At 29.0% G+C, this 10,581-nt stretch overlaps 1 protein-coding gene across 1 annotated transcript; it reads left to right on the forward strand.

Annotated features, from left to right (window-relative positions):
* Positions 1–3,137: 3,137 nt before the first annotated feature.
* Positions 3,138–3,898, forward strand: LOC120143698 (calmodulin-like). The gene is made up of 4 exons (XM_039157952.1): positions 3,138–3,246; positions 3,327–3,457; positions 3,544–3,621; positions 3,731–3,898. Exons 1-4 carry the CDS (start codon positions 3,171–3,173, stop codon positions 3,857–3,859), a joined length of 414 nt encoding a protein of 137 aa, XP_039013883.1. The 5' UTR covers positions 3,138–3,170; the 3' UTR covers positions 3,860–3,898.
* The last annotated feature ends 6,683 nt before the right edge of the window (positions 3,899–10,581 follow it).

A 10,581-nucleotide genomic window follows, 5' to 3' on the forward strand; every position in this document is an offset into this window, starting at 1 on the left:
CCTTCATCCTTTTGCATTCGGCCATACTGTTAACATTTAAAATTTGTAATCAATTTAAAGTTTATCGATACTTTAATCCAATTACCATTTCAACAATAATAACAAAATGACATTGATACTTACTAGCAGTACATATATCCACCCTTTGGTTGCTTTCGAGTCTCGGCCTCAATTTCAAAGTCATCTGCTCCACCAACAATTTTCCAACCCATTGACTCCATTTTTCCTTCATATATCAGTTTACGCAAATCAAATTATTTCGTTACATACACTTTATTCAATATACAAATATAGATAACTACTCTTGTGGTAAAACGGTTTTCTTCAAAAGAATTTGAATGGCCACACCAAAATGTGTCGGCACATTTATACAACCTATAATATCATTTTCTACCTATAATATTTAATAAAAGTATCGACATTTATATTTTTCCTTGAATATCTATTTCTACCTGCAATCGGTCTCAAATGCTTCCTTACTCCAAAACCCCAAAAAACACATTAAAAACCCTATCGCAATTACTGTAATAATAAAAAATTAGGGTTTCGACAACATACTTTTCGATTCGACTGCATCAACAAACAAACAAACTTCGCTTTAGAAACGCCTTCTGAAATGCAGCAACAATTACTCTTCGATTTCAAAAACTCGTCCGTTCTATCTTTTTTCAGAGGATATTTAGCTATGGCCTTTATATTTTCATCGGATATGTTATTTATATTTAATCGATACAAATACAAAAGTGTCGATACTTTTATGTCAGGTGTCGATACTTTCAAAAGGATAATTACCTATTTCTTTGAAAGTGTCGATAATTTATTACACGTACTTACGAAAGTATCGATACTTTCAATATATCCGGTATCATTTTACCGGTTTTATCATTTTGATACCGGTTTTATCATATTTTTACCTGTTATATCGTTGTGGATCGATATATTTTTTTTAAAGTATCGACACATTATAGGCGCTATAGCTGCTTCTCTTTTAAATTCACAAAGTGTCGATCCTTATATAACGTATCGACACTTTTAAATTTACCGGTTTTATCATTTTGTTACCGGTTTTATCATATTTTTATCTGGTATATCATTTTGGATCGATATATTTTTTAAAAGTATCGACACTTTTTAGGATTTAAAACTGCTTTTAAAGTTATGTAATTTATGTTTCAATTTATTTAATAGTGTTTCATGTTTTCCACCTACAATATTAATTTAATAATTTAATTTACACAAAATTTTATTTGATTGTTTTGATATTTTATAAAATATTATTTAGAATTTAAATTTAACAATATTAACCAAATATAATAATAAATATGTTTTCAACAGTGAAATAAGTATGGACACTTTTATAAAAATGATATATACTTTTTTGAAAGTTATGTAATTTATGTTTCAATTTATTTAATAGTGTTTCATGTTTTCCACCTACAATATTAATTTAATAATTTCATTTACACAAAAAATTATTTGATTGTTTTGATATTTTATAAAATATTATTTAGATTTTAAATTTAACAATATTAACTAAAGATAATAATAAATATATTTTCACAGTGAAATAAGTATGGACACTTTTATAAAAAGGATAGATAATTTACAATATAACAGGTAAAAATATGACAAAACCAGATTCATTATGACAAAACCGGTAAAATTTACTTGATATGTTAAAAGTATGGACACTTTTATAAAAAGGATAGATACTTACCGATAACCAAAGTTTACCGGTTACCAAATTTTTTAATAGTTTTTCATATTTTCTACCTAAAACATTATTAGTTGTCAACATAATAGATACCGCTAAACCGAATTTATTAAATACATTTTAATGTATCTGGTAATGCTGTATATTAGCCGTATATTAACCCGCATTTCCTGAGACATTCCCACCAATTTTAGCAATTATTCTTGCAAAGGAAGGACAACAACAACAAAGGGATTTGCATCCGTGTGAATTCTGCTTCATATGCTAAGAAAAAAACACTTCATGTTTCTTTGACCAGAATTAGTTGAATCCCTTTCTCTCGCTTTTGAAATTAATTTAGAAAAAGTAAATGAAAAGAGTCAACAAAATTCATATAATAAAACTTAGGGTTAATTATAAATTCCTTCACTTAAAATTTTTGTACCTCTTATTTTGATCATTAAAGTTTAAATATTTTTAATTTACTCATTAAACTTTTGATTTGCTCCTATTTTGGTCACTGGGTATTAAATGATAAATTGAAGGGTGTCACAAGGGCAGAGCTTAGTGAGAGCCCAAAGGGCCCCCGGCCCCTGTTAAAATTTGTATATTCAATATAATTTTGGTTTAGTAGTATTTTGGTTCATGTAAAAATAAATATTTAAATTAAAAATATAAAAATTTATTAAATATTTAATCAAGTCATAACCGAACTAAAGAATGATAACCTCGTGTTCTCAAATTTTTTTGTCTAATAACAATTTAGGTCATTGTAAATTTTCAATTTACGCGTAACAATTACTATTATTCGACGTCTTCTACGACCACTTAATATACAAACGAGCTCTCTTCATCGTCTTCTACCACTCTATCAATTTATGTATATTTTTTCAAAATCACTTTTAAAAACTTAAGAAACTCAACCTCAAATCCAAAATTCATAAAACCTTAAACCAATATGATATATACTATCCAACATTCAATAAATGCGGAATCAAGACATACAACTTGATTCCTCCTCCACCTTCCCACTATTATGATTTGAAAGAAGATGCTTTATCGTCGAAAAATCAAACGGAATATGAATCTAGAATTTTCTCAACAAAAATGAAGAAAATTTGGGGGAATTTCTTCTTTTAAAAAATATACAGTCATAAAGCCGCTAAGCATTTAACGGCGGAGTGGCTAAAATAGGAGCAAATCAAAACTTCAATGAGTAAATTAAAAAAATTAAACTTTAGTGACTAAAAGAATAATAAAAAGAAAGTTGAGTAGAGAAATTTAGAATTTACCCCAAAAATTCTCTAGAAAATGTAGTGCTTTGAATGGAATTCAAAACTCAAGCGCGTTTGACTATTTCCAATTCCTTCACCAACTCCCTATTTATATGCGATCCGACATATGGACTTGCATATTATTCCCTTCTTCCGTTCATATTTCAACCAGTTTTCATCAGTTTTTGCCTACCAAATTCAGCATGGCAGATACATTGACAGAAGATCAAATCTCCGAGTTTCGTGAAGCTTTTAAATTGATTGATAAAGATTCAGATGGTATGTATCATCCTTTCCTTCCTCGATAATCAGTAAAGATATTATGTTTACCATTTACCCTTCTTCTTGATATAATGCAGGCTTCATAACCATGGGAGAATTGGCAACAGTGATCCAGGCATTAGACGTAAACCCTACAAAAGAAGAAGTTCAAGGAAATGAGACCATCGATTTCCATGATTTCTTAAACATTACGGCTAGAAAAATGAAGGTAATTCAACCATTTTATTTGCAAGTGTAATGCATTTTTTCTGATCTTATAAAGTGGAGAATGATGCATTTACATAAATCTCACAGGAAAATGTGATCGATGAACTACAAGAAGCTTTCAAAGTATTCGACAGAGATCAAGATGGATTTATATCAGTAAACGAGGTAAAAAGAAGAAGAAGAAGAAGAAGAAGAAAAACAACGTTCCCACTAACTTATTCCAACATTTTTTGAGGAAATTAATGTATGATAAAATCACATTTGTGGGTTGCAGTTGAGACAAGTGATGATGAATTTGGGAGAGAGATTAACAGTGGAAGAAGCAAAGCAGATGATCAGAGAGGCCGATGGTGATGGAGTAGTGAGCTATGAGGAGTTTGCAAGGATGATGATGGCCTTTTGACAAAACCTCTAACTCTATTCAAATTATTGTTAACTTTGTTGGGGGAATGGAGATTCTTCTTCTTCCCCTATAGCTGCACCTTGTGCCATGTACTGCTAATAACTGTAAGCATTGATGAAGAATGAATATACAATAAATAGTTCAAGCATGGGAATATTGCAATTTTAGATGGGCATAATGCCAAAATCAATCCCCCAACATTTGCATGAATAGTCATTTTAGCCCATATTCTTTTATTTGAAACATTTTAGCTTCAACGATTTAATTTTTAGTTAAAATAACTTACGTTAGATGAAAATCGTTAATTGATTAATGATCAATACATGTTGTTAACTTATCATTTTCACGTATACTTCATTTATCTCATAAATCTTTAAATCAAAAAGACTCAAACAATTAACATTGTGATACTCTATATATGAGTTATGTGTTTCTAACTTGTATTTTTTTTTTTTTGCAAATTTAGAATTACATATTAACCCTGCGACTAGAATGAAATTACATGTTTTAATCCCTAGAGATGCATGCCATATATTATATGTTTGGTTGTATAAATTATACAAAGTTATAATAGGGGTGAATATTTGATCGACCATAATGAAAAAGATTGAGTTAGTTGAGTTTATTAATACTATTTTATCATTCAAACTATTTTTAAAAGTTTCATTTCAAATTTGAGTTGTGTCAATTCCAAAAAAAAATTACTTAAATTTTAATGTAATTATTTATAATGTTTTAATATTATCTAGTCCTAATTTAAACGATTCTTTCTCTCTCTCTATATATATATATATATTCGTATTACTTTGGGCCATGTGCAACTAAAATTTCTACAGTAATAAGAGATTATTTTTTTTTAAAAATCCTACAGCAGAGAAGGGATTAAAAAAATTAGAGTACAATTTTAAAATTTTAAGAAATCATGCATAATACTCTTTTTAAGTGGTGTTGATATATTTTTTTGAAAGAAGTGATTGTTAAAAAAATTAATATAATTATATATTTATTTTTTATTTTTTTTATATATTTTATCAATTTAATCATTGTTATAAATTTAATTTAATAAATTTAATTTAATAAATTTAATTTATAATAAAAATCAGACCTGGGCCTGGGATAGGTCTACGCGCATACCAACCACTGCAGCAAACTCTTTATTTGATACTCTCTAGAGCTAGAAAAGAGAAAGATTTCCAAACAGAAGAGTGCAAACATTGGATTAAATTTTGTGATTATGTCTTTATTTTATATCATGATTAGAAGAAGAAGAAGAAGAAACAAAACTACTACTGGCAAGGGTTGGGATTTTTTTTTAATTTCAGGTTTAGGTTGGGTTCGGATTTATGGAGAAAAATACCCGACCTGACCCGAAAAAAATATAATTTTACTTTATATATTTAGAAATAATTACAATAATACCCTTCTATATATTATTGTTTTCAATTAAATCATTTTTTTATTAAATAAAAATAATATTTTTATTATTATTTCGGGTCGGGTCGGATCGGTCGGGTTTTAAAGTTATATATCAGGTCGGGTGAAATCTTGTTTTGGTCGGGTCAGATCTCGGGTGGAGGATTTATTGTTCTCGGATCGGGTCAGGTGGACCAAAAACCCGACCGATGCCCATCCCTAGTACGGATGCATGATTTTATGTTAGGAGGAACGACCTTATAAAATTTTAGAGGAAGCGAAAAATATAATTTTAATAAAAAAATATAAAAAATACATAAAAATTTAAAATTTTTAGTAAGACGACTGCACCTGTCCTTTCTATATTCATCCCTGATTATGCTTCATTACCCCCTCTCTCTTTTTCTTTTTAATAGTTTTAAATACTATTTTCGCAGCTTTTTATGATTTTTCTTGTGAAATTAACATGTTATTTCATAGTTCATGAAGACTAAACATTTTAGTTTATATTATTAACTTTAAAATTTAAAACCCAAGTAAAATTATATATTTTTTATAGTCTAAAATAATTATAAAATAGTATATACTTAAAATGTAAACTTTTTAAAAAAATAATATTCAATTGACTTCAAATATAAAGTAGCCAAAGTTGTGTCAAACAACTAACCTTTTATAGAGGGGAGAAATTCTGCCCCTCAGGAACCCTAAACATTAACCTCTTTGGGGCTGCAGAGATTCCCTCCCCAATTGCATGGCTCAACATTCAACACTCTTTCGTCTTTATTCCCTCTCCAAATTAATACTATAATCTTTTTAATCTTTTACATAATGATAAATTTAATATTTAAATATTTTTATTTAATTCTTATTTTATGAATTAAATTTAATTATCAATGTTTCAGAAAGTATTAAATTTAATTTTTAATATTTTAAAAAATTACTATTTTACTATAAATATGAATTATTTTTTTTTTAATTTTTAATGGTACTAACATAATAATTCACATGTGTTTCATGTTAATTTTTTTAAAATTATTATTTTATTATTTAAATTATTTATTAACAAGACATAAAAAGATAAATAATGACACACTAAATTAAAATACATGTGATATGTTATATTAAAATTATTAAAAATAATATTTTTAATTGACATTTTCTAAAAAATATTTGACACTTTTAACTGGGTGTTCAAAGTTCGGTTAAAATCAGTTTAATTGATTGAACTGAAGTTCTTTTAGTTAATCATTCGATTAATTTTAGGTTCGGTCGGTTAGCGGTTAATGATTTTTTTAAACTTTGATTATCGGTTCATTTAATTCAAAATCGGTCGGTTAACCGAATTAACCGAAATTATTAAAAATTTAATATATTATATATATATTTAATCTAATAGAGTGTTTAAACTTCGGTTTTAACGAATTATATGATTGAATTAACTGAAAATATAAAATATTTAATATATAATATATATTATTTATAAATTTTGGTTAATTCAGTTAACCGACCGATTAACCAAACTTTGTTCAGTTCATTTAATTATTTCCGAAAAAAATTCGATTCAGTTAACAGTTAAAGAAAAAAATTCCTTTAATGAAATTTTAGAAATTCGGTTTATTCTGTTAACTGAACGACCGATTGAACACCCTACTTAAAATTTAAAAATCAAATTTAACTTAAAAAATAAAAATTAAACCGATTTAAGAAGAAATAAATGTTGAGAATTTTTCTTGTTTTTATTTTTTACTGTGAAAACTAATTTATTTCCTATAGAAGATGGGGACAGGAACCTGTTACCTGCTGCTGTGGTTGCACCAAATTCAGGCTTGAAATATGAAAGCAGAAAAGGATAGTCAACAACACCAAACCATTTCCAAGGTACATAGAAAAGAAAAAACCTACACTTAAAATGGAAACAAAGAAAGGAAAATGCATATATTGGCCTGCCATTGAAGGTGATCAAATTTTCACTGGAAAAGAAGTTGTGGTGAATGAAGTAGATTTCAAAAGATATGGTTGTAATATGTTGAATTATATCGTGATCACAGCAACAGGTGAAACTACCACATGATCCGATCTATCCCTCAACAGAGAAGGAAGTTTAGATCATGCTGGCAGCTTCAACTGCTAATAGGTGCACGCCACCTGATGAATAAATAATCATCTGAATAATTATCAAAGAGAAGAAGAGTGTGTGTGTATATAGGTATACATACAGAGGGGAAGAGGGGATTTGAGTGGTTTTGGTGATATGTTGGTTGATTATTTATAACCAAGAGTAGTTATAATGAAAAAGGTTGGGAAATAAAGTGTAGTTAATAATATTAAAAGGGTTAGGATCCACTTGCCTAAAACTTTTAGTTTTATGAACGCATCAACCGGTGAAAACGAGTGTTATTTACCTACACAGTCGATTCTTGTAATGAGTTTTGCCTTCTACTTTTACTAATTTGGTGGGAAGAGATTAGACAATTACATAGTTCCCTAAAAAATTTAATAACAGTAGAAAATTGATAAAAATATTTTGTACAGTGATCAATTGGATTTATTGTTTTTTTTTATTGATTAGAATAAAACTGTAAGTCTGCTTAAATAGACTAATTTACGGAGAATTCTAATACAAATACTATTACTTTAAACAAAACCCTACTTATCTAATGTATAAGATGCAAGAGTTTTTTAAACTGCTTAAGAGATAAGAGTTAGATTTTATCCTAAACTGTTAACAGATAATATTTACAATAATTTAAATCTTTAATATTTATCATCAACAACCAACACTCCCCCTCAAGCTGGTGCGTATACATTGTAGATTCCTAGTTTGAATATGATTTCAATAAAGATAACTATGGGCAGTGCTTTGGTAAGGACATCAGCTAGTTGATTTTTAGTAGAAACAAAGTTCAGCTTTACCACCACACTATTAACTTTTTCTGAGATGAAATATCGATCAATCTCCACATGCTTAGTTCTGTAAAGGTGAGCTGGATTTTTAGCTATACTAATTGCAGATTGACTATCACAAAGTACCTCAAACTTATTGTCTTGACTTAACTCTAATTCAACCAGCAACCTTTTCAACCACCCAAGTGCAAGGGCCCTATACTTGACTTTTGCTCTACTTATGGAAACAACCGATTGTTTCTTGCTTCTCCAGATGACTAAATTGTCCCAAACCATAGAACAATAACCACTAGTAGACCTACTATTAGTCAGATCTCTAGCCCAACTTGAGTCAGTGAAATTTTCATTGATCTGTCTTCTGTTTTTTTTAATTTCAGGTTTAGGTCGGGTTCGGATTTATGGAGAAAAATACCCGATCTGACCTGAAAAAATATAATTTTATCTTATATATTTAGATATAATTACAATAATACCCTTCTATATACTATTGTTTTCAATTAAATCATTATTTTTATTGAATAAAAATAATATTTTTATTATTATTTCGGGTCGGATCGGTCGGGTTTTAAAGTTATATATCAGGTCGGGTGAAATCTTGTTTTGGTCGGATCAGATCTCGGGTGGAGGATTTCTTGTTCTCGGATCTGGTCAGGTGGACCAAAAACCCGACCGATGCCCATCCCTAGTACGAATGCATGATTTTATGTTAGGAGGAACAATCTTATAAAATTTTAGAGAAAGCGAAAAATATAATTTTAATAAAAAATATATAAAATATATAAAATACATTAAAATTTAAAATTTTTAATAAGACGACTGCACCACCTGTCCTTTCTATATTCATCCCTGATTATGCTTCATTGCCCCCTCTCTCTCTTTTTCTTTTTAATAGTTTTAAATAATATTTTGGCAGCTTTTTATGATTTTTCTTGTGAAATTAACATGTTATTTCATAGTTCATGAAGACTAAACATTTTAGTTTATAATATTAACTTTAAAATTTAAAACCCAAGTAAAATTATATATTTTTTATAGTCTAAAATAATTATAAAATAGTATATACTTAAAATGTAAACTTTTTTAAAAAATAATATTCATTTGACTTCAAATATAAAGTAGCCAAAGTTGTGTCAAACAACTAACCTTTTATAGAGGGGAGAAATTCTGCCCCTCAGGAACCCTAAGCATTAACCTCTTTGGGGCTGCAGAGATTCCCTCCCCAATTGCATGGCTCAACATTCAACACTCTTTCATCTTTATTCCCTCTCCAAATTAATACTATAATCTTTTTAATCTTTTACATAATGATAAATTTAATATTTAAATATTTTTATTTAATTCTTACTTTAACCTTTTTAATGAGAGAAAAATCTGAAACAAGTAGCTCTGGAATAATCATCTATAAAAGAAACAAACCACCAACAACCATTAATATTCTTAATTTTTGAAGAGCCCCAAATGTCACTGTAGATAACTGAAAAGGGTTTAGATGGTTTGTAAGAAGAATGAAGATAACTGTATTTGGTATGTTTTTGCAGGTTGGCATACATCACAAGTAAGAGAACCAAGTTTTGTTTTAATGAATAATTGAGGAAAAAATCTAGCAAAATAGAAAAAATTGTGATGACATAATCTAAAATGGCATAGCGTAATCTGGCTAAGAATAGAGGAAACATCAAATTTAACAATATTGGAGTGAGAAGGGAAACTTGAGTTGGCTTATCTTACAGGAGGTACTTGTCCTTGAACGATGTAGAGGCCACCAGATAATCTCACAGTGCCAATCACTCGCCCTGAATCCAGTGCCTGAAATTCACAACCATTCATAGTAAATTTAGTTGCACATTTCATGTCATTGGTGAATTTACTAAGTGATAAAAGATTGCAAGCAAGTGATGGAACATAAAGTACAGAGTTTAAGCAAAGATTTTGGTTAATCCAGACAGAACCACTCCCTTCAACTGGTGATAAGGACCCATTTGCTGTCTTGACATGAGAATGAGAAAATGACTTTGTAAAGTTTCGAAGCAGGGTAATGTCTCCTGTCATATGATCGGATCCCTCAAAGTCGACAACCCATGTTCCCAAGCCATTACTAATAGCGGTAGTCGAAATTGTGGTGGAGATAAAAGATGCCTTGGTAGTGAAGAACCAGACTCGGAAACATTAACTGTGACTTCGAAACTGGTCTCGAATGATGTTTGAGTAGTCATTTGACTAGGGTGTAAAGGATCGTCTAACCTAAACTGATACCATGTAGAAAATTGAGGAAAGTATTTTGTACAGCGATCAATTGGATTCATTGTGTTTTTCCATTGATTAGAATAAAACTGTAAGTCTGCTTAAATAGACTAATTTACATAGAGTTCTAATACAAATACGATTACTTTAAACAAAACCCTATC

Source organism: Hibiscus syriacus, unplaced genomic scaffold (genome assembly GCF_006381635.1).
Source record: "Hibiscus syriacus cultivar Baekdansim isolate YM2019G1 unplaced genomic scaffold, ASM638163v2 tig00110860_pilon, whole genome shotgun sequence".
NCBI lineage: Eukaryota > Viridiplantae > Streptophyta > Magnoliopsida > Malvales > Malvaceae > Hibiscus > Hibiscus syriacus.